The sequence below is a fragment of the Panthera onca genome, chromosome B1 (assembly GCF_046562875.1).
Source record: "Panthera onca isolate mPanOnc1 chromosome B1, mPanOnc1 haplotype 2, whole genome shotgun sequence".
In the NCBI taxonomy this organism is placed as follows: Eukaryota; Metazoa; Chordata; class Mammalia; order Carnivora; family Felidae; genus Panthera; species Panthera onca.
In genome coordinates, this window is record NC_138342.1 from 164,216,233 (window position 1) to 164,241,417 (window position 25,185).

At 41.0% G+C, this 25,185-nt stretch overlaps 1 protein-coding gene across 2 annotated transcripts in view; it reads left to right on the top strand.

Moving 5' to 3' along the window:
* The window catches only part of AP3M2 (adaptor related protein complex 3 subunit mu 2), a 108,634-nt gene that overhangs the window by 74,279 nt on the left and 9,170 nt on the right, over nucleotides 1-25,185 (top strand). Inside the window, exons 1-4 of one of the 2 annotated variants that reach the window (XM_060653449.3) lie at nucleotides 10,869-10,984; nucleotides 12,669-13,011; nucleotides 16,572-16,743; nucleotides 20,776-20,913. In XM_060653449.3, coding sequence (XP_060509432.1) covers nucleotides 12,739-13,011; nucleotides 16,572-16,743; nucleotides 20,776-20,913 — 583 coding nt within the window. In that variant the 5' untranslated portion in view covers nucleotides 10,869-10,984; nucleotides 12,669-12,738. Of the gene's footprint in view, nucleotides 1-10,868; nucleotides 10,985-12,668; nucleotides 13,012-16,571; nucleotides 16,744-20,775; nucleotides 20,914-25,185 lie in introns of those variants that run through there. The other variant, XM_060653450.3, reaches the window with a different exon arrangement.

Here is a 25,185-nt window from a genome sequence, read left to right on the forward strand (position 1 = left end):
TTTTTTAATGACAGCTTAATATTTCATCAGAGGGACGTGCCCCACATTATTTAACCGGCCCCCAGCGACGCACTTTCAGGTTGTTTCAAACTGTTTGCTCGTATGGGGAAATTGCAATGCTGCCCTGTAACTTCATCTTGACACGGTGATCTGGTTTTTCTCCCAGCACGACGGGAAAGCTACTCCGTGGGGCTTTCCCGCGCCGCCCTGGCCCCACCCCCGGGCAGGCGTTCGCGGAGTCGCCCGTTCGTCCCCCGCGCCATCGGTCAGCCTCGCGCGCGGCGGGAGCCGGGGGCGTGACGAACCGAGCGCCAGAGCGGCGGCAAGCGCGCGAGTCCCACGCTGGTCCCTGGCGCATGCCTGCGTGGGAGGCGGCGAGCCCGGGCGCAAGCGGCGGCTTGCTCCCCTCGCCGAGCCGCGGTGGCGTCGCCATCTGTGGTATGCGGTCCTGGCGCGCAACTCCCGGGGACGCTCTCCGGCTCCCGTCCGCAGCCCTCCCCGGAACGCGGGGAGGTGTTCAAAGGTGTCTCTTAGAAACAGGCGCAACCCGGGCAGCCCCGCTCCAGAACAATGGGTCCTTTCAGCCACCCCCTTTAGATGGAGGGCTCGTCGCCATGACAACCACCCCATTATTGAAAGTCGGAGCCGGTCCCCGTCTCAGACGCTCCCCTCGCCGGCTCCCCTCCCCCTCCGGCCCCGCCGTATGGTGTGTGTGGCACTGGCAGCTGTTGTCAGAAGAAGGCACCTCTTTGTCTCCAGGGGATGAAAGACATTTGGTTTTCATCGCCCCCCTTTCTCTCCCCCCGACAACTTTTCTCCGCGCGCTGCACCCCGTCCCCAGAAGGCGCCCCTGGACGCTAGAGCCCAGCCCCGAGACGCCACCCTTAGCTCTGGCGTCACCCTTAGTCTGTTTCCTCCCGGATTCCCTCCTGCCGGAGCATTTCTGCCTTTACCTCCAACTCTTTGAGTCCCTAGAAGTCTCACTCTCGAGTATTCCAAGCAGGGGGACTAGCTTTAGAAATCCCGGGTTTCTTTTTGCAACTCTGCTCTGGGAGTTCCCCGGCCAGCCCCTGCGCCCCTCAGACCCAATAGCACCACCTTCTGTAACGAGGAGCTTATTACCGAGTTTCCCCCGTTGTTGGCGCAAACGCTCTGCCACGCTCGTTTAGAAATTCGGCCCGTTCGCTAGAATAAAGACTAGTTGGTTCATTAGACTGAGGCTTCGGTCTGAGGGATGTCGGACTCAGACAGCTAGGCACCTTCTGGCTGAGGACAAGGCGACACAAATATGTAAACAATAACCTGTATTTTTCTCAAGCATCTAATTGAAATGTATCATTAAAATGTATACTTTTTGAGTTTTGCATTGCTTTTAATGAATACCTGAATACGATTTACTTTATTTTGTCTGGGGAGGAGATTTGCAAAAATTAAACTAAAAAATGAGAAAAAGTCTGGCTGGCCATGTGTCTGGGATTTTGGGTTCAAGGAATAGTGCCCCTGAACGTATAATCTGCACCAGGGATCCTTGGAACAGATGGTGTTTTCCAGACCTATCTGGAAATTAAAGAGGTTACGTTTAGTGAGAGAAAAAGCAGGATCAAGAAGGAGGAAGGAAAGCAGTGGAGAGAAAAATGCAGAAGCTTATGGTGGGGAGAAAGAGAGGAAAACTGGGTATAATGGACTATTTTGGAGATAAAGGTAAGCTTAGGTTTCTGTATGGGTCAGAAAAATAAACAGTAGTCATAAAATCTTATCCTCAAGAGTGTAGATACTAGAGGAAGAAACTTGAAGATAACTATTTCAGAATCCATTGAGTCTTTCCAGTATTACTTTTTCGAATAAATTAAAGTTTTAAAAGGGTTTTTAAAAAACTTTGGGAATGTTAAAAGTGTAACAAGTGAAAGGGAAGGAAGTTCAGCAGGTGACTGACAAGAGGTACTTTTTTCTGGTCTTTGCTTTGAATTACCAACAATTACTTTTGGTAAACAGGAAGCAGCCAAGTCTGGCACACAGGAAACAAGTATTTGCAAAGTGAAGGTTTGTTTTTTTTTCCTCTGAGAATAATTTTTATCTAAATAACTACCTAGAAAATAATAAGTATGTTACTCTGAAAACTTTTCTTTATAATCCAAGCTTCTTTCTTTCCCAATGTTACTGAACACATTTTGGAGGAGATTGTCAATTTTCATATGAGATTTGATTAATATTTCCCCAGTGATTTTCACCTGAGAGTCACAACAGAGTATCACAATTTGAAACGCTAATGATTTAACTTGACTTTTTTTTTTAAGTGTTTAAGATTGTTTTTAACAAATAAAACCAACTTTCCCTCTCTGAAAAGAATACCGCTGTATCTGTAGCCTGACTTATACCAGTAAAAACATCGTTTTATTTTATTACAGTTACACATGAAAATATAAAGAGGTACGCTCTATAGAGCTCAAGGGTCACCATGGGGGTAAAGACTGAAACCAAGTAGACAGAACTTCAGGATTCTGATCCCTATATCATTCTGCTTTATCTGTTTTCTATATAAGCTTTCATTTGTCTAAAATATTTCACTGCTAGAAAAGAAAGAAAGAAAGAGAAAGAAAGATCATTGTTAACAGAAATTTAGAGTTGGGAAAGATCTCAGAGATAGTTTGATCCAATCCTCTCATTTCACAGATAACATTTTGATCCAAAGAATTTATCTAGCTAACCTGCCCCAGATCACATGGTCAGTTTGTGGCTATTTAGGACCCTGAGACCAGTTGCCATCCTACAGCCCTTTCAGACCAGAGCTGACCACATTACCCTTTTCCTGGCCATCACTTACCAGACATTCTTGTTCTATGGACATGTTTTTATTGTTTTTTCTTAATTTATCTTGTGGAAATTACATAAAAGTTATCTTGTGGAACTTCTCTGTTTTCCAGGCAGTCTTCCCTAAGTCTTTCAATTCTAGACTTTATTTAAAACATCCAAGCTAGGGGCACCTGGGTGTCTCACTCAGTTGGGCGTCTGACTCTGGATTTCGGCTCAGGTCACAATTTCACCGTTTGAGCCCTGCGTCAGGCTCTGCACTGTTGGTGCGGTGCCTACTTGGGATTTCTTTCTCTCTTCCTCCCTCTCTGCCCCTCCCCTGCTCTCTCTTTCTCAAAATAAATAAACTTGATAAAATAAAATATCCAATCTATTCATGGACTGCTCTATTCACTCCCACTGGCTGTGGACAGCCTGTTAGTTGTCTATCCAGTTTTCCATTCTCCTGTCTTCCTTATTAACAGAGTCCTGTTTGGGAGGTGGGGGTAGTATTGTGCCCAGCTAAAAATATTCCCAGGACCTCTTTTAGCTCAATATTCAACAACAGAGCAAAAGTGGGACCTCATGAAAAGCTCATCAAAGAGAACTGACTCCCCTTTGGCTCATGTTCATTTGCTTTTTGTCTTTCCTCCTTTTTTGTGTGTGTGGAATACAGCTTGAGGCCTGGAGCCACGACGGCAATGTTGTGAGCACGAAGGTGCAAGTTCCACCCTAGGAAAGGTGGAATGCCAACCTAAGAGAAGCCTGAATCCTTGAAGCGAAGCTGATGTTCCAGCCCTGGGTTTCTTGCCTCTCGACTTCTCATAATGTGACAAAAATAAACCCCTATCTTGTTGGAGCCAGTATTATTTAAGTTTAGGTTTTCTGTTACATGCCCCTGAATGTAATCCCTGATGGCTCCAATTTAGGATAAGAACAGAGTAGGCTAGTAATTCAGTTTTATTGAATGAGCTTTTTTTTTTTTTAACACTTACTAGTTGCTTACATAATAGTCTGTATATACACCATCACAGGACATATAACACAATGATAATTCATTCCCCTAGTCATATAATGAAACAATTTCTTCCTCCACTGCCTAAAGGTAAAGAAAAGGGGCTAGCTATATGAAGACCAGGGGGAAAACCTTTCAAGCAGAGAGAACAACATATTCCAGGGCCTAGAAATGGGGAGTGGGGAGAGTGGGTTGGAGGAGGGACAAGAGACTCCATTGGAGAGAGGGGAGGAGATAGATAGATGTGCCTTAGTCTGTTCAAACTGCTGCAACACAAGTACATAGACTGGGTGGCTTAAACAACAAACTGTTATTTCTTTTTTTTTTTTAATTTTTTTAATGTTTATTTTTGAGAGAGACAGAGACAGAGTGTGAGTGGGGGAGGGGCAGAGAGAAAGGGAGACAGAATCTGAAGCAGCCTCCAGGCTCTGAGCAAGCTGTCAGCATAGAACCTGACACAGGGCTTGAACTCACAAACTGCGAGATCATGACCTGACCTGAAGTCGGATGCTTAACCAACTGAGCCACTCAGGCGCCCCACAAACTGTTATTTCTCACAATTCTGGAGGTGGAGAAGTGCAGGGTCAAGGCACCAGCAGATTTGGTGTCTGGTGAGGACGTGCTTCGTGTTTCATAGACAGCCATCTTTTCTCTGTGTCCCTACATGGTGGTAAGTGCAAGGTTCTTCCTTGAGGTCTCCTATAAGAGACGGATTCATGAGCACTAATGAGGACTTCACTCTCATGAACTAATCACACCCCACAGGCCCCACTTCCAAATACCATCCTATTGGACTTTAGGATTTAACATATGAATTTTGAGGGGCACAGTCTATAGCAAGGTGGTAAAGGCATTTAAATTTATGCTCTTTTAAACTCACTTTTGCTGCTGTACAGAAAATGAATTGAAAGGGGTTAGAGTGCAATGGGGAGACCAGTCTGTAGGTGTTTCAGGCAAGAGGCGATGGTGGCCTGCATGGGGGTTGTGACAGTGGAGTTGAAGAGAGGATGGATTCCTGATATACTTTGGCGATGGAAACATCAGGGTTTGTTTCTAGATTAGATGTGGGCACAAGGGTAATGGAGGACCTCAGGATGATTCGTGGGTATTGGTCTGAGTAGTTGAATGGATGATGATGTTGTTTACCAAGATGGGGAAAACTGGAGGTGGTGCAGGGCTGGAAGAAGGAACAGATCTGGGAAGAAAATTCAAGAGTTCCTTTTTGCCCCGTTAAGATGTCTGTGAGGCACGTAAGTGGAGATGCCAAGTGGGTAATTGGATATGTAGATCTGGAGGTTTATGAAGAGGTTGAGGTTGGAGATATTAAATCAAAATTCAATAATGAAAAGAGTACTTACACTCATGAGGTAATCTATGCAAGGAGTGTAGAGAGAGAATGAAGGAACATCTAGCAAGAAGACACAGAATAGTGCTGTGCCCTAGGTGGACCTGTTATAAAGTCCAGGGATATCCACAGTTGGGTATTTCTGGGGATAGCGTCTAGGGAAGGAGCCATTTGATTCCATGACTACTTTCCTCAGGAGACTAGAACCAGGAGGCCAGCCTGAGGCTGCAGTGAGAGGGACGCTGCTGTCTTCTTGTCAGGCAGGGTTTGGATTTCAGGAACTTGAGCTGGCTTTGCTGGGGTTCCTGAGTAGGAAGGTTAGAGAGCACTTCTGCCACCTGGAAGCAGGTGTGCATCCCAGCATATCCTGATCACATCACCTCTTGTGATCTACATTGTCGGGTGTATGTTCCTCTTTCTGTTCATTTCCCCTTTATGATCCCCAAGTCTTTAGACAAGCTTTGTATAAGCATCCACCCTGGTCCTTGCTCTGCTGTGGGAAATTAAAAACTAGTGTGTCTGTATTGGTGTTGAAGAGTTAAAGGAATACTAATCTCCCAAGTCCAGCATGGTGGGGAGTAGCAGGAGGTCCCTAAGAGGAAGATGGGTCTCTTGTTGGAGGGTAGGGATGTTAGGTTTAGGCTCTCCTCTCTGGAAGGACAGGCTCCTTCCATGACCAGCCTTGAAGGAGCTGCTTTTGAGTTTTTAAAGACACCGGGTCCTTTCTTTAGAGTCTTTTTCTCCACATTAGATTGTAAACTTGAAGGAATGCTTTAATTGTCTTTGTACCCTCAGTGTCCAGGCGGCAGTAGGCACTCCATAAATATTAGTTTAATAGATGAATGAATGTATATTAGGCATTGAGATATGCACACTGTGGTTCTCAACTGATTTACAATCCAGTTGTGGTGATCAGATTGCATACCCAAAGGTGTGGCACAGTGTCAAAAGCACTGTAGGTTATATGAAGGAGCTGTGAAATGCTACTTAATCACAGAAGAGGGAGAAATTACTTCCAATGTGGGGGCATCCAGCTTAGGACAGATTTTGTGGAGGAGAAAACATATGGCTGGGCCTTGAGGGCTGGAAAGAATTTCCACAAATAGGGTGAGTAAGAGACAAATACATGCCAAGTAGAGGGATCAGTGAAAATACAGACATTGAGGGAAGGCATTCTGTTTCTTCAGTGCATGGCCAGGAATGAGGTCTGAGACAAGAGAGGCCTTGCTCAGCGAGATGACATTTTTAGGGCTCAGTAGTGGGGCCCCAAAACCCCTCTCTGGCTTTGATCTGAGACAAGAGAGGCTTTGCTCACTGAGATGTGTCAAAGCCAGAGAGGGGTTTTGGGGCCCCACTACTGAGTCCTTAAAAATGTCTTCTCAGTAAGCAAAGCCTCTCTTGTCTCAGACCAAAATATTAGTAATAATATTATTAGCTAAGAGCTGAGATTGCCTTCTCACAGTAGACAAACAACTCAGTAGTGAGAGCTGTTAAACACTGTGATAGTACGTCAGTGGCAGGTTTAGAAAATCTTTTCCCAGAGATTTTTATGCATAAAATAGACTTGCTATTTGTCAATGGTTTCCTGTGGTCCCTCTTAATATCATGACATGGTACTATATGAGCTCCCCAATCTATGATGTTTGATTAAACTAAAAAAAATACTTGGGTGTTGACTTTGGACATGACCCTTGGCATGGCTATGGATGCATTCATGCCTCCTGTCCCTCCAGTCAACGTGGCTCTCTTCCAATGATCCCCATCTCAACAAATGACACTTGCATCCATACGGCTACCCAAATCAGAAATCTGTGAATGATCCTTGATGCCCCATTCCTCCTTACTACTCAATTTCTAATTAACCCCCCATCATTCTACCTCAAAAACACCTCTAGAATTTGTCCAGTGCCCTCCAGTCCCCCATGCTGGCTGAAGTCACTAGCATCTGTCACGTGGATTGCTGCAGTAGCCTAAATGATCTCCCTACCCTCAAGCTGGGCCTTCTCTAACCCATCCCACATCCCTTGTCTCTCTGAAATGTCCATGTGAAAGCACTTCCCTTTCCTGCTTAACATTTCTTCACTGCGGCCCCAGGCTTATGAGAGAGGCCAAAGGTGTGCAGTCTGGGCCAGACTGCTTAGATCTTCCTGTGTGCTTGAACTCCAGCTTGGCTACTTACCTATTTACTTGACCTCTGGCAGATTACTTATGCACCCACTGCAGTTTTCTCATCTATAAAAAGGGGATCATGACAATAATTCATTTTAGAGTAGTTGGGAAGACTAAATGAATCTGGATCTTCCTCTCCTATGTGAACCCTTAGATTCAGAGTGCCCCCGGACTCTGATCCTCTTCTCCATACTCATTTCCTTAGTCATCTCAACTGGACTCTTAGCTTTAATATCCATATCCTGATAACTCCCAATGGTACATCTCTAGCTCAGACCTCTCTCCTGAACCCTAGATTCATATATATCCAGCAGCTTCTCAACATCACCACTTGATGGCTAATAGATACATTAAACTTACTATGTCCAAGGCTGAACTCTGAATTTTTTTCATTCAAACCTTCTGTGCCCAAAGTCTGTTTAAAAATTTTTAATGTTTTGGGGCGCCTGGGTGGCCCAGTCAGTTGGGCGTCTGACTTCGGTTCAGGTCATGATCTCACGGTTTGTGGGTTCGAGCCCCGCATCGGGTTCTGTGCTGACAGCTCAGAGCCTGGAGCCTGCTTCGGATTCTGTGTCTCCTTCTCTCTCTGCCCCTCCCCAACTTGTGCTCTGTCTCTCAAAAAAATAAATAAATGGAAAAAAAAATTTTAAAAAAAATTTTAATGTTTTATTTATCTATTTATTATTTTTAAACGTTTATTTATTCTTGAGAGAGACAGAGACAGAGCATGAGTGGGGCAGAGAGACAGGGAGACACAGAATCTGAAGCAGGCTCCAGGCTCTGAGCTGTCAGCACAGAGCCTGATGCAGGACTCTCGAACCAATGAACCGTGAGATCATGACCTGAGCCGAAGTCCGATGCTTAATCGATGCTTAATCGACTGAGCCACCCGGGAGCCCCTCCCCCTCCTTTTAATCTCAGGTGATGGAACCGTCCTTCCAGATACTCAGGCTCAGTAGCTCCTCACTTTTCTCTTGTTCTCACTTCTCACATCCCATCCATCTGGAAATCCAGCTGGCTCCTTCAAGCTGCAGGCAGAAACTGACTCCTTACAATGTCCGTGGCTGCACCCTGGCCCAAGCCCCCCACCGTCTCTTACCTGGATTACTACAGTGGCCTCCTGACTGGTCTCCTTCCACTCTGTCTGTCCACAGTCTCTTCTCCACCCAGCAGATTGGAAAATCAGACCCGGTCACTCCTTTCTCAAACCTTCCATTGGCTTCTCATTCCACAACTACTACACGCCAAAATCTTTATAAGATCCTATGTAGTGAAGTCTTCACCCTCCACTTTGTAACCTCATCTCCTACTTTACTCCTTGTTCATTCTACTCCAGCTACAGTGCCATCCTTACTTTTCCTGGGACTCCTCCAGGATGCTCTGGTCATAAGAATTTGGCACTGCCTATTCTCTTTACTGGAGTGCTCTTCCCCCAGATATCCCTACGGCTAACTCATCTCCTCCTTTAAGTCTTTGCTCAAATGTCTCTTCTCAATGAGATGTACTCTCACTACCCTTTTAAAAACCTTAACTTTTCCTGAAGTCCTAAGGCACTCCTGATCTCCCTTCTATTTTTTTCCATTATACTTACCACCCTCTGACATACTATACACTTTACTTATTATGTTTATTGATTATTATTTGTCTTCTCCTACTAGAATGTAAGCTCCACTGGAGCAAGGATCTTTGTTTTATATTCACTGGTGTTATGTATCCAAACACTGGAACGGTGCTAGTACATAGTAGAGCCCACTAGATATCTATAGAATGAATGGGTAGTGCATGGCACACAGTTCTGGACATATATATATATATATATGTATTTATAATTACATTAAATATTATTATATATTATTTTATAAACAAAACATGCAGACAATTATTAAGCTCACAACCACTTGGCTCTCTGTATCTTCCTAATCTCATCTCCCTTCACTCTTTGTCCAATTCTAGTTCAGCTGTACTTAGTTCTCTCATCTCTAGAGCTTTCCACATGTAATCTTCTCTCTGTCCATCCACCCTTTTATTTGAGGAATATATGTTCATCTTTCAGGTGTCAGTTTGGAAGGACTTCCCTGATTCTAGGTCAGCCCCCTCCGCCAACAATCCTCTTCCTGCCACCATGTGCTCCTTGCCCATCACTCTGCTTTGTAATTACTTGCTTCTCACTTGTCTTCTCAGCTAGTCTCTGTGACAACAGACACTATGCCTGTGATGGTAGTCATTGCAGCATCCCCAGCACCCAGCACAGGGTTTGATACGTGGGAGGCTCTCAGTAAACATTACTGCAATGAATGAGAAAGGCCCACAGCAGTGATTGTATTTCTGCATCTTTGACACACTTGCTTAGTAACCATATGCAATAGCTTCTTGTGCTGCTTCTTAGGTAATAACCATTGCTAACACTTTTCTAACTCAGTCCTCACAACTCTGCAAAGTAGGCACTACTAGTGCCCTTATTTGAGAAGGTAGGAACTTGAAATTTACAGAAGTAAAGGTACTTTCTCAACGTAACAGAGCTGGCAAGTATTGGATCAGGATTAAAACCCAGGCAGTCTGTCACCAGAACTCATGTGATGCCACATCATCCAGCCATTTTGATTTTGGATTTTCTCTTTTACTTAAAAAATTAGTCAACTATCTCTCCTTAGCAAGTATGTAAGAGAACAATCCCTACCACCTTCAATATACATTTATCATGGTCTTCTTTACGGAGGAGCTGCCACTCATGCTTCCTTTCACCAAAGTGAAAACTAAAGCCCAAGCAGGGTGGCAGCCTTGTGGTCTAGATCAACATTATTACCATTAACACCAGTTGCTGTTTTATTGAACACATACTATGTGCCAGGCACCTTGCCATATGTCATCTCATTTGATAACTAATTTTTAGTTTAACTGAAGGTGAAGCCTTGTTTTCTGACTTCTACTTCATGGCTCTCTGGATCACAATGATTTAAATCACTTAAAATGTATTATCAAAGTCATTGGAACTCCAATGCAATTTACAGAGAGACCTGCCCAACTCTCTCATTTTCAGATCTGGGAACTGAGATTCTGAAAGGTTAAGTGCCTTGTCCAATGTTAAGTTGTCTAGCTGGGGCTGGAAGAGGCCTCCTGTATCCAGGTCCAGAGCTCTTGATGCTATATACAGCCAATCATCTTTACCCAATGTACATAAATGAAAAGACATCGTGGCTCTTTTTAAATAGTTGTTACTACCCATGGCTTATTATTCATGATGCTATTTCACAACTCATGCCCTGGAAGTCACACTTTTTAGCATCCCCCTCGAGGTGCCTTCCACGTTTACGAAGGTGGCAGCAGCAGCTGCCCCTTTGTGACTGGTTGACTAAGGTCCAGGCGGCCCTCAGACAGATCTCGACAGCCAATCAGGGCTCGGAGCCACAGAGCTGCACCAACCGGAGGTTGCCGAAGCCTCAACACGGGCCAACTGGGAGCTCGAAGCCAAGAAGAATGTGACCCGCGGACAGCGATCAATCAGAGGGGAGGAGCGGTTCACTGACGTCCAATCAGCGGCTCTTAGGTCCGTGAGGACCGTCGGCCAGCCAATCAGCAGATGAGCGGCCGTCGGCGCGAGTGTGGGGGGCGGTCGGGGGTGGGGCTTGCCCGAGCGTCGGAACTGTGGGCGCTGCGAAGAGAGAGGCTGGGTGAGAAGGGCTGAAGACCCGGGTGGGGTTAGGGGCAGCGCGGGCACGCACCGGGCCGGGGCGGGGGCTGGAGGCTGGGGCACACGAGGGTGCGGGCGGGGGCACGCAGGGGTCCCAGCGGGGCGCGGGTGGCAGGGTCAGAGTTATGAGATGCGGCGGGATTGACCCTCAGAGCTACGGGATATGGCGGGGAGAGAGGTGAGGGACCAACTACCGGGCTGGGAAGGTGGCCCGCTCCGACCAGGTGGCTGAAGGAGGAGGGGACACTGTTGCCATGGCAACGCACGTGTGCTGTCTGGCGACCTTTTTCACCGCCTGAATGTGCGCACACCTTAAATCCACCTCCTGATCACCCCCACCCTAAAGGGCCTCCATCATCCTTTGCTCGCAGGCAGCTGGGCTGAGACCAAAAATAACCCTGTTTAGCAGCCGCCTCTCCTCCTCCCCAGCCTGGTTACTCCCCTCCTCCCCTCCCTCCTGCTGTCTCGTCCCCGGGCAGAGGGATTAAGCTCGCCCTGGGGCCCTTGGTACAACAGGCCTTTGCGGTTTGACCACCTGGTCCAGTTCGCAGCCAGCTTGAGGAATGGCCACAGCTGGGGTACAGCCGGCTGTCTCTTCCTGGGGACTGCACCGTAGAGATGCTGCCGCCTGAGCGACCTGGGGTATCCCTCAGATTTCTTTAAGGCATCCAGTGCAGAGCCTTGTGCATAACAAGTACTCTAAGAATGCGGTCTGACTCCATGAATAAAGATCACAATGATAGCTTTCCACCTATGGACCAGCGCTGTCCAATAGATCTATAAAGCGAACCAGATACGTAATTTTACCTTTTCTGCTAACCACGTTTTTAAAAAAGATTAGGTTAATTTTAATATATTTTACTTAACCTGACATATCAGAATATCAATATTAACTGAATATTAATTCACGAATCAATATTAAGTTATTGGTATCTAAAATTCCTTTTTAAATACAAGACCTTCAAAATCTGGTGGGAACTTATACTTACCTCACATTTCAGTTCAGACCAGGTACATTTCAAGTGCTCACTGGCTGCATTTAGCTGATGGCTGCCATATAAGACTGTGCAACCATAAGCATTTCTCATTTCATGTGGCTGAATACATAAAACTCAATATTCTTTGAAACTCTCTTCTGTGCAGGGAGCACTGCAATGAGGCAACAAAAAACATGAGGCATGGTCTTTTTTTTTAATGTTTATTTTTGAGACAGAGACCGACAGAGAATAAGCATGGGAAGGACAGAGAGAGGGAGGCACAGAATCCGAAGCAGGCTCCAGGCTCTGAGCTGTCAGCACAGAGCCTGATCCGGGGCTCCAACCGATAGACCAGGAGATCATGACCTGAACCAAAGTTGAATGCTCAACCGACTGAGCCTCTCAGGCGCCCCATGGCATGGTCTTCTTTGTCAAGGAGCTTCCAGACCAGTTGATATATCAGACATCCAAAAATTAAATTGAGTTTTAAGTGGTAGTAATTAAGGCAATAGTAAAGATAACCAGGCAGTATATAATTGGCAAACAAGATGGCTGATGAATTATCCTTAGGAATTGTAGGGAGCAATACTTCAGGCTCTTAAAGAAGAGGAAGACATGAGTCTACTCGTGAAAGATAGGTAGGTGTTTTGGTTGAGTGGAACTGACCATAGCTTCTTTTATTTTTAGGGTTGAAAATTGGCAGTCCTGAGGCTTTCAGACTGAAAAAGACTTCTCTCTCTCACTGACAGTCTCCATCATGATTCATAGCCTTTTCTTGATCAACTCCTCTGGAGATATTTTCCTGGAAAAACATTGGAAAAGTGTGGTCAGCCGTTCTGTCTGTGATTACTTTTTTGAGGCACAAGAGAGAGCTACCGAGGCAGAAAATGTACCTCCAGTTATTCCGACTCCTCACCACTATCTCTTAAGTGTTTACCGTCACAAGATCTTTTTTGTGGCTGTGATCCAGACAGAGGTCCCACCGCTGTTTGTCATTGAGTTCCTTCACCGAGTAGTGGACACGTTTCAGGTGCGTGGATGTGAGAAGGCTCATGCGTGTAAATTATAAAGTGTCTGTATAGTTCTGTTTCCATTGTATTCAGCTTCAATTAAGGAACTTTTTAAAAAATCAAAACTGACTTTGCTCACTTCCTCTCCCATCTGATAAGATCCTTGTTTCTGTTTATGGAACTGGCTGCACCTGAAATGGTACATTGAATACTTCTGAACCTGTTGCATGAGGAAGCCACTCTACTTGGTATGATTATATACAGTCATTTTAGTTCTGGAGATTGGAATCGCCCCACTTTTTATTCATAAATCAGAGGAATTTAGTTTGGGTTTTTTTTTTTCTTTTTTTTAGTGGACTTGATGCTAGCCATTGTTAAGTACATTGCTATGAGTTGCATCAAAAAGTAATGAGTGTGTAAAGACACGTATATTTTCAAGTGTTAGAAAAAACTAAGTAATGCTTGTTTCACTCTCTTTGGCAAGAGTAATTTGTGAAGCCAAACTTCATCTTGGGTTTGGAGTGCTTATCCAAAGCGTCTGAGTACTAGTGATGAGCTTTCATTGCAAACTAAGATTGGAAAATCTTCTGTTCCTGTAAGAATTTAAGTGACACATTTTACAAGACACAGTTTTCACTTTGAGTTTTTCTTTCAGGAGTAGATTTGAAGATCTTGGGGAGCAGGGTACAGGGGAAGTGAAAGTAAGTTATATCAAGATGTCAGCACTATTATTAGCTCAGGATTTTAGGCTTCCCAGACCCTGGATTCAAATATGGGATCCTCCCTCTAAAAGAATTGCTCAAATTCTACCTCTTATGGTCACTTGCCTTTTATTTTATTTTATTTTATTTTATTTTATTTTATTTTATTTTATTTTTGTAATGTTTATTTATTTTTAAGAGAGAGACAGAGCACGAGTGGGGGAGGGGCAGAGAGAGAGAGAGAGGGAGACGCAGAATCTGAAGCAGGCTCCAGGCTCTGAGCTGTCAGCACAGCCAACGTGGGGCTCACACTCACAAACCATGAGATCATGACCTGAGCTGAAGTCGGACACTTCACTGACTGAACTACTCAGGCTCCCCGGTCATTTGCCTCTTATTATTGTCGTCATACAATAAGTGAGAAGCAAGGGCCCTTTGGTTTAATTTCTGTGTCATGTGTGGTCTGGAATTGGTCATATGAATACAGAAATTGTGGAATAAGAGAAGAAGAAGAGAATGATGACTCAGATATTATGGTGAAATTAAAAAATAAGTCAAAGAGTCCTTTCATTTCCAGTCATATCTGTATCACATGTCTGGAAAATGAAAATATATTTTATAATTTTTTTCCCACAAATACTTTCTGGTAGTACTATTCTGGGTTTCCAGTTCTCATGTGGCATACCAGTTCTTTCCCACAGTGAAAACCTGAGAATTATAAACCCCAGTATGTGGAGTAACTAAAAGTAGAAGAACCCAGTAGTTATGACCTTAAACTACTCTAATTGAGCCTTATTATGATTTCCACATATGATATTTTACCCCATTCTAAGATTAACAGTCCCATTGGTGAAACCCAGCATTTGCTTCATCCCTCCATAGCAATATTTTGTAATCTGTTACGAGACAGGAAGTGAGAAAAGTTGTTTAATCTCGTTGAAAACACAGAGGACTTTGGGATAACAGTAAAGTTCCTAGTTTGGAAGTCTGGGACTTCAGAGCTTGTCATTTTTGAAGGATTTGTTAAAAGTAAATGGACATACCCTGATTTTAATGTCTTTTCTCTCTGGCTGCATTATTTGTTTAGTACTAGAATATGATGGAAGAGTTCCAGCGCTAGAATTGCACATAATTTTGCTATAGCAATTTGTCACACTTACAAGTCTTCTTTCCTACTGCTTAGTTCACGTTATGTCTGATTGATAAAATCTGGTGAGGTGTTTTATTTATTTTTCAAAATAAAAACACTCTTGGGAGGAAATGTGTTACCTCCCCCCTTTCTTTTTAAACATTTTTTTTTTAACGTTTATTTTTGAGACAGAGAGACAGAGCATGAACAGGGGAGGGTCAGAGAGAGGGAGACACAGAATCTGAAACAGGCTCCAGGCTGTGAGCTGTCAGCACAGAGCCCGATGCAGGGCTTGAACTCACAGACCGCAAAATCATGACCTGAGCCGAAGTCAGCTGGTTAACCGACTGAGCCACCCAGGTGTCCCCTCCCCCCCTTCTTAAATCCTCATTTTTAAAGAAGTCTTGTTTTAGAAACACATTCCTGACTCTTAAGTGTTCTTAGATATTGCAATGTCTCTGACAATTGTTATTATCTGATGTAATTTTAATTTAGATCACATGTACAGTCCAGTTTTGGATGTCATGATTTTAGGAGCATGTTGGAAAACTAGAGCATATCCAAAGAAATAGCAAGATGGTGAAATGATCTAGAAACCATACCATAGCGTGAATAGTGGAAGGATCAAACAGGGTTTGGCTGGGAGAAAAAAAAAAAAATGAAGTGAAAGTTAGCTGTCTTCAAATAGCTGTGGGGCTGTTATGTAAATTTGTTCTGTAAGGCAGATCTAGAAAGCAAATTTCTGTTTAGCAAAAGAAAGAACTTTTGAATAATCAGAGCTTTCCATGAATAGAATGGGCTTTCTCAAAAGGCAAATGGATGAATTCAAGAAGGATTGTATGACCATCTCAGAGGTCCTGTAAAAGATGCGACCGACGTTCCTAGAAGGGCCTCTAGAAGGGCCTCGCTAAATGACTACTAGCATTTCTTTTTCGTCATCATGCATCACGTTTTACAAAGTGTTTTATAATTTACAAAGCATTTCCACATGTATTATCATTTAATCAATCATGCTTAGTTCTTATAACCTCCTTGTGTGTCCAGTGGTATTATCCTGATTATACTAGTAAAGAAATCAAGACCTGTATCAGTTAGCATGACTTACTCTGGTAAGTGACAATAAGGTTACCACCCAGGTCTTCTGATTTGGAATCCAGTGCTTTTTCCACAACCCAGATAATTTAGTATCTAAGATTAGCCTGTGTTAGTAAAAAGACAAAGCCTTCTTAGAATCATCCTAACATCTTAGAGAATTTCTGGTGTGCTAGTTCATCTCCCTCATTTCATTTTATTTCCTTCTCATTCTTATTTGCTGTATCAGTGTTAAGAGATAGCACAACAGAAAGCATTAAGAAGATTTTTAGGTCCAATCTGGGTCATATCAAGTATTATTATTTTGCATAGTTCTTTCAAATTCTTGTTCCTAAGCACATGTAATAGTTTAGGTTCAGTTTTGTATTCGTCATGTTTTGTCTAGTTGAAGAAACTAACCCCAAAAGGTTAAATGACTTTCTCTTAATTTATAAAAGAAGTTAGTGATGATACTAGTACTATAAGCCAGTCCACTGTTCTATCTACCAAACCGGGTTGCTTAAGAGAACTAAGGTTATGCTTCATTCCTTCATTGCAGAAGAATATTCCAGAAACACTGAGTAAACACATGGACAGGACTAGGTCCTTATTTTTTAGGAAGATTCTTTTTGTTACAATCTCTGAATGCTATATATTCTACATATTGTATTTTCATCAGGATTATTTTGGAGTCTGTTCAGAGCCAGTGATCAAAGACAATGTGGTTGTGGTTTATGAGGTACTGGAAGAGATGCTTGACAATGGGTTTCCATTGGCTACCGAGTCAAACATCCTCAAAGAACTGATAAAGCCTCCCACTATCCTTCGAACGGTTGTCAACACCATAACAGGTATGGAGAAAGAGGAAACCAAGCTGCTGCCATCCTGGGTGTGGCTTTCTCTGGTGTGGTGCACTGTTTTGAGTGCTTGTCTTTGGGCTCTCAGATGTCCAGGTGCTTTAATTTTTGTTCGTTATAGTCTTTGATTATGACCTGAAATATGTTTTTGTTATGTAGAAAATGTCTTGATTTCAGTGACAATAAAGTATGCTTCTTTAAAAAGCATTTCTTTCTGATTACAGAAGAAGCACATGATTATTAAAGAAATGTCAGAGATACAGAAAAGCACAAAGACCTTGAAAATAACTTAATCACACCATAATTTTGACATATTTTCTGTTTCTTCTAGACAGATGAATAACGAATAGATGCATAGATTTTTTAAAAACAACTCTTGTCTATTTTTTAAAACTTTCATCAATATTTTGTGAACATTATCCCATTATGATACATTTTCTTTTACATAATTTTTAGTGACTTTATAATTTTCTACCATATGAAATAGACCCTAAGTGATTTGTTCAATCCATATTTATGATGGTTCTGATTTTTTGTTCTTTTAAATAACGGGAATTAACTCTCTTATACCTAAATCTTTGTGTACATCTTCTTTGATTTATTTTCAGTAATAGAAATGGAAGTGCTAAATCAAAGGGCATGCACATTTTAAGGACTTTAATGCATTGTGCCAAATTGTCTTCTAGAAAATTTATAGTTTCAGTAGCTGTTTCTGTGCATCCTAGCCAATCCTATTATTAATTTTTTCAAAACTTTGGCATTTAATAGTTTAGTCATGTCTTATTTACACACTCATTTTTTTTTAAGTTTATTTATATATTTTGAGAGAGGGAGAGAAAGAGAATCCCAAGCAGTCTCCACACTGTCAACACAGAACCCTGTATGGGGCTTGAACTTGTAAACCATGAGATCATGACCTGAGCCGAAACCAAGAGTCAGACCCTTAACTGACTGAGCCACCCAGGCACCCTACACACTCATTTTTTATTACTAAGGAAGTTAAAACCCATTCGAGTATTTATTGACTGTTTTTCTTCTATAGTGAATTATCTACTTGTGTCCTTTGCCCAGCTTTTCTTTTATTGAAATGTTTTTTTATACTAACATAAATTTTTTTAATGTTTATTCATTTTTGAGAAAGAGACAGAGCATGAGTAGGGGAGGGGCAGAGAGAGAGGGAGACACAGAATCTGAAGCAGGCTCCAGACTCCAAACTGGCAGCACAGAGCCCAATGTAGGGCTCGAACTCATGAACTGCGAGAGGATGACCCTGAGCCGAAGTCAGACGCTCAACCAACTGAGCCACCCAGGCACCCCCTCATACTAGTTTAAGAGAAGTCCTTTCATTTAAGCACATTAAACCATCATGTATATTTCCAGTATACATGATCATTTGTAGTTCTGTATATTTTTTGAATCCTATGTCACAGATATTTTCTCACAATCTGCCTTTTAACATTGTCTATGGTGTTTTTGTTTAGCTACATTTAAAATTTTCTGACTTAGTCATATTAGTCATTCTGCTTCATTCAGGTTTTACATTGTGGGTCTTGCTTCATATATAAACAAGGGTTTGCATGACATTTGACAAACTGATAGAAAAAAATATATATATATTTTATGTTTTTATTTTTTGAGAGAGAAAGAGAGCATGGGTGCATGTGCCTGCATGCAAGCTGGGGAGGGGCAGAGGGAGAGAATCTCAAGCAGGCTCCACGCTCAACGCTGAGCCAGGATGTAGACATGGAGCCCGATCTCACAACTGTGAGATTGTGACCTGATCTGAAATCAAGAGCTGGTTGCTTAACTGACTGAGCCACCCAGGCGCTCCCCACCCTGAAAAAAAATACTTTTTTTAAGTATAAATATGCAAGAATACCGGGACAATTTTGAAAAAGTACTGCAAAGGTGGATTTTCCTTGTCAACAAATATCAAGCTATATTAAGTTCATGTAGGACAGGAGACAGAAACTCATACATAGATAGATCAGCTATTAAAGGGCAAGACAGTTTTGAAAATAAATATTTTTTAAAAAGAGTAAGAGAGGGGCACCTGGTTGGCTCAGTCAGTTAGCATCTGACTCTTAGTTTTGGCTCAGGTTATGATCTCCTGGTTCATGGGTTCAAGCCCAGTGTAGCGCTCCTGCTGATGGTGTGGGCCTACTTTGGATTTTCTCTCCCTTCTCTCTCTTGCCCCTTCCCAGCTTGTGCAGTCACTGCACTTACACACTCACTCTCTCCCTCTGTCTCTCAAAAGAAAAGCAAGAGAGAAAATGTGTTCTATCAAATACAAGATATAAAGTTTTGATAATTTTAAAAACATAGGTATTGGCCCAGTAATAGACAGATAGGTGACTAAGATAAGGTAGAATGTTCAGAAACAGACCCTTTCTTTTGTAGGAATTTGGTATAGATAGATGTCATATATATCAAATCAATGAATCAGGGGCCAATTGTTAAATAAACTATATTAGGACAGTCGGCTTTGATATAGAACAAAATGAAGTCCTTCCCTACTCATTCTGTACAGTAAATTCCAGCAAAGAGTTAAACACAAACCTTATAATTGTTAGAAGAAAACATAGGGGAATGTCTTTTTGATCTCAGAGAAGGGAAGGTCTTTTTTAAAAAGTGTATTTTCTTCTGGTTCTTTTATGGTTTTACTTTTGGATTTAGTTCTTTAGTCTATTATCTTGGTATACAATATCAAGTAAGGCTCTGTTTATTTCTCCAAAATTTCTACCAGTTTTCCTAGCACCATAACTTATCCTTTTCCCCTGTTTTAAAATGATATTTTTATCTTGTACTAAGTCATTATGGATTCTTGGTCTGTTTTTAGGCTTTCCTGCCTTATCATACTGCTTTAATTATTATTACTTTTTTTTTTTATGTTTATTTTGAAAGAGAGACAGAGCATGAGCAGGGGAGGGGCGGAAAGAGAGGGAGACACAGAATCCAAAGCAGCTCCAGGCTCTGAGCTGTCAGCACAGAGCCCGACACGGGACTCATCTCATGAACGGTGGACCTGAGCTGAAGTCAGCTGCTTAACTGACTGAGCCACCTAGGCGCCCTATACTGCTTTAATTATTATAGCCTAATGACATGTTTTAACATATGGTGCCTCTTTTTAAGAAAACACATTTGTTGGGTTTTTCAATATTCTGGATTCATTTAACTCTTAAACTCTTTGTTAGTGCCTGGATCATTTATAAATACTATGGAGTCATTTTTCTGAACTTCTCTTAAATCTAGAAAAAGATACCTGAGCTGAAAGTACCTTTTGAAAAGCTGAAATGTTGTGTAAATATGCTGAATATATGTGTGTATTTAATGTTTCTTTCTTTAGATTAAAAGGTCCAGGTTACAAAAGAAGGAAATAGATTTTTAATTAGTTATAATATTTCAGAATTTCAGTATAGAACTTTTGAATTAAAAAAATATTTTTGATGCTTGTGGGAGGAAAAAACAAGGAATTGATTTGCAACTCTTAGGGAAAGATCTAATTTGTATTATTTTCCTAACATTCAGTGTACATTAGTTGTAGTAAAATGTGTACATTTTAATACCTAGCATAAATGTACCTAAGAACACCTAGCATAAATGTACCTAAGAACGTACCTTAAACTAGACTACTGTTTTTACCCATGAAAATTTTATATTTATGTAGATTACCATCCCTACTGAAAGTCAATACATTATTTAAGCTACAAGCTATTGTGAAATTTGAGAGACCAACTTCAGGTTTCTTTCAAAACCAAAATATGATATCTGTTTCTCAAGTAACTTTTTTAACCTTTATTCTGGTCGAGGAAGCAGACCAGATGGCAACAACTTTTTAAAATAGACTAGGTTACCCATATATAAGTTGGGAAACTCTTATCTTTTTTTTTTTTTTTTTTAATTCTTCAATTGAGTGCATGAAGAGTGGGAGCATAGAAACTCCTAGGGAAGTGTTCTGTGATTATTAGATAACTGGTTACATCTAACCACAATGGAATTAAATTACAGTAATATTCATTATCTTAGGAAGCACCAATGTGGGTGACCAGCTTCCTACTGGGCAGCTGTCAGTGGTGCCCTGGCGACGGACTGGGGTGAAATACACTAACAACGAGGCCTATTTTGATGTGATCGAAGAGATTGATGCCATCATTGATAAATCAGGTAGGTGTTTTTAATCTGTTTTCAGAACTGGAAAGTATAAAGATGGGGTGCCTGGGTAGCTCAGTCAGTTAAGTGTCTGACTTCAGCTCAGGTCATGATCTCATGGTTTGTGAGTTCGAGCCCTATGTCAGGCTCTGTGCCGACAGCTCAGAGCCTGGAGCCTGCTTGATTCTGTGTCTCCCTTTCTCTCTGCCCCTACCCCGCTTGCTCGCTCTTTCTCTCTCTCTGTCTCTCAAAAATAAACGTTAAAAAAATGTTTTGAAAGTGGAAATAGTCTCCTTCATATAATGCTTGCTAGTATCAGAATTATCCCCCATTCAAGATCATTCATTTTAACTTAGCACCTACTTTGTGTCAGGCACTGTGCTGGGTACTAGGAATAGACTTAAATATTATAATGCAGATGACACAATCATATATATAGAAACCCCTAAATACTCGACAAAAACTCTTAGAACTAGTAAACAAATTCTGTAAAGTTGCAGGGTACATAATCAACATATAAAACATTTCTAAATATAATGAACTATTCTAAAAAAAAATTAAGAAAACAGTCCCGTTTACAATAGCAACAAAAAGAACAAAATAGGAATAAACTTAACCAAACTTGTACTCTGAAAATTATAAAACATTGATGAAGAAAATTAAAGAAGACACAAATAAGTGGAAAGACATCCTGTGTTCATGGATTGGTAGAATTAATATTATTAAAATGTTCATACTACCCAAAGTGATCTACAGATTCAGTTAATCACTGTCAAAATCTCAATAGCATTCTTTACAGAAATAGAAAAACAGTCATAAAATTCATATGGAACCACAAAAGATTCCAAATAGCCAAAGCAATCTTGAGCAAGAAGAACAAAGCTGGAGACTTCATACTTCATGATTTCAAAATATATTACAAAACTGTGTAATTGAAATAGTATTATACTGACATAAAAGTAGACACATAGACCAGTGAAACAGAATAGAGTGCTCAGAAATAAATGGGGCGTCTGGGTGGCTCAGTAGGTTAAGCGTCCACTCTTGATTTTGGCTCAGGTCATGATCTCATGGTTCATAAGATTGAGCCCGCATCAGGCTCCACACTGAGCATGGAGCCTGGGATGCTCTCTCTCCCTCTCTCTGTCTGCCCATCCCCCACTCGTGCTCTCTCTCAAAATAAATAAACATTCAAAAAATATCTTTTAGGGGCTCCTGTTGGCTCAGTTGGTTGAACGCCCAACTTCAGCTCAGGTCATGATCTCACAGTTCATGAGGTTGAGCCCTGCGTTGTGCTCTGTGCTGACAGCTCAGAGCCTGGAGCCTGCTTCGGATTCTGTGTGTGTCTCTCTCTCTGCCCCTCCCGCATTCATGCTCTATCTCTCTCAAAATATACATAAACATTAAAAAAATATTTTTTTAATTAAAAAAACAGAAAGAATTGGTTAGTCCTTGTGAGGGGCAGTCTTTAAAAAATATCTTCTAAAAAACTGATTTTTAAACATTTACAGTCAACTGATCTTCAACAGGAGAGCCAAGATTGTACCATGGGGAAAGGATAGTCTCTTCATTAAATGACGCAGGGAAAACTGAATATCCATATGTGGAAGAATAAAATTGGACCCTTACCTCACACCAAAAAAAAAAAAAAAAAAAAATCAACTCAAAATGGATTAAAGACTTAAATGTGAGATGTGAAATCATAAAACTACTAGAAGAAAACATAGGGAAAAAACTTCTTTTTTGGGGGGTGGGGTAGGGGAAAACTTCTTGACACTTGTATGGGCAATGATTTTTTTTGGATTTGACACCAAACGCAAAGGCAACAAAAAGCAAAAATAGACAAAAACTAAAAAGTTTCTGCACAACAAAAACAGTCAACAGAGTGAAAAAACAACCTGTTAGAGAAAATATTTGGAAACCATATATCAGATTAGGGGTTAGAACCAAAATATACAAAGAACACACAAAACTCAATAGCAAAAAAAAAACAGATAACTTGATTAAAAAGTGGGCAAAGGATCTGACTAGACATTTATCAAACAAAGACATACAGATGGCCAATAGATGTATAAAAAGGTGCTCAACATCACTAATTATTAGGGAAATCAAAACTACAATGAGATATCACCTCACAGTAGTTATAATGGCTAGTATCAAAATGGCAGACAATAAGTGTTAGTAGTGTTGTGGGGAAAAGAAAACCCTAGTACACTGTTGGTGGGAATGTATATTGGTACATTCATGGAAAACCATCAAAAAAATAAAAAATAGAACTACTTCGTGATCCAGTTTTCCCACTTCTGGGTGTATCCAAAGGAAATGAAAGAATTAGCTCGAAGAGGTATCTGCACTCCCATGTTCATTGCAGCATTATTCACAATAGCCAACCTAAATGTCTTTTGATGGATGAATGGATAACGAAAATGTGAGATAGACATGCACACAGGCATGTTATTCAGTCACAAGAAAAGAAGGAAATTCTGCCATTTGCAACATGGATAAACCTGGAGGACAGTATGCTAAATGAAATAAGCCAGAGAGAGAAAGACAAACACTGCATAGTCTCACTTATCTGTATAATCTAAAATAGTCAAATTCATGGAAGCAGAGGGTAGAATGGTGTTACTAAGGGCTAGTGGGTGGGGGAAGTGGGGAGATATTTGGTCAAAGGGTACAGAGTTTCAGTTATGCAAGATGAGTAATTTCTGGAAATGTACCAGCACAGTGACTATAGTTAATACTGCATTTTATACTTTTTCTCAGCTTTATTGAGGTATTATGGACAAATAAAATTGTAAGATATTTAAAATGTATATTGTAGTGATTTGCTGTATGTATTCATTTCAAAGGATTCCCCCATCTAGTTAAATTAACACATCCATCACCTCATCATAATATGTATTGTATACTTGAAATTTGCTAATTAATATGTTAATTAACTTGTTTGTGGTGATCATTTCGCAATGTATATATATCAAAATATCAAGTTGTATACCTTGATTATATACAGTTTTTGTTAATTATACCTCAATAAGGCTGAAAATGGCAATTCAAAATAATATGATGCAGACCAATGCTTGTTGGTGTTATAGATCTTACCCTCTTAAATAAAAAAATTGTTCTTTAATGGTGTTCTAGATCTTGTCCTCTTAAGTAAAAAAAGTAGCAAACGAATCTCTTTTAGATTTCCTTTTGAATGTATTTGACTCCCAAATCTGATGGCAGAACTGACATTGTAATCACTGAAATTCAGGGAGCCTTCTTTTCTATCTATTCTGAATTACAGCAATATGTCCTAGAGCTTAGAAATTTGTAGAAAGTTCTTTTCACATTAGTGAACTCATTCATTCAACAAATGCTTATCGAAAACCTGTTGTGTTGTAGCACAGTGCTGACTAATGGATATTTGATCATGAACAAGATACAGTGAAGGAATATTCCAGGTCACACAGTCCCCTTCTCATTGAGAATCTTTGCTGATAATAGTGTAATAATAATAATGACAGTGGTGTGTAATGGGAGGTATCGCTACTGTGAGGATGTCATACATGAGAATTATGTGGAGAAAGAAAAGGCTAAGGATTCCTGGAAATGAGCAAGGGAAGAAGAAATGAATTGCAAATGAAAAGACAACAAATACATATTTGAAGATGAGATATAGAAATTCTCAAAAAGGAAAGGAAACCCAGTAATTAAGTTATTGAATAGCGACCTATAATATCCCCTTCCCACACATATAGGAAAACAACAATTCTTTGTTAATAATGAATAAAGATATGTCATTTACAGGGACAATTGGTAGTCTGTCAAAATAGAGGGGGTCTACATCTTTCCCATGACAAGCCTTTGGAGATTCTTGTTATGTAAATGTGGGTGGTGGCCACTGGCTTTTGGTTCAATAATGATTTCAACATTTTTTGACTAATAATTTCTAAATTCTGCAGCAAAGTCTTTTCAAAACCTTAATCCTGAATTGTGTTCAATACACAAAGTTCTGGACCTCTTTATGACCTGACTTTATTGTAGCTATTGTTATTGACAGTGATCGTGATTGTGATGTTATTTTGTTGTTGACAATGATGAGGTTCTACAAACAAAGGAGACAAAAGAGGCCAGAAAGAAAGAAAGTGAGAGTTTATGGCTGCAGAAGCTTATTTAGAGTCTAGTGAGGAAGAGGGAGGTAAAAAGGCAGAATATAAGCGATGTATCCCACCCATCCAGAGCAAAGTGTAAAGAGAGCTGATAGTGTTTATGCTTTATCAGTAGAATGAATGGAAGTTACTA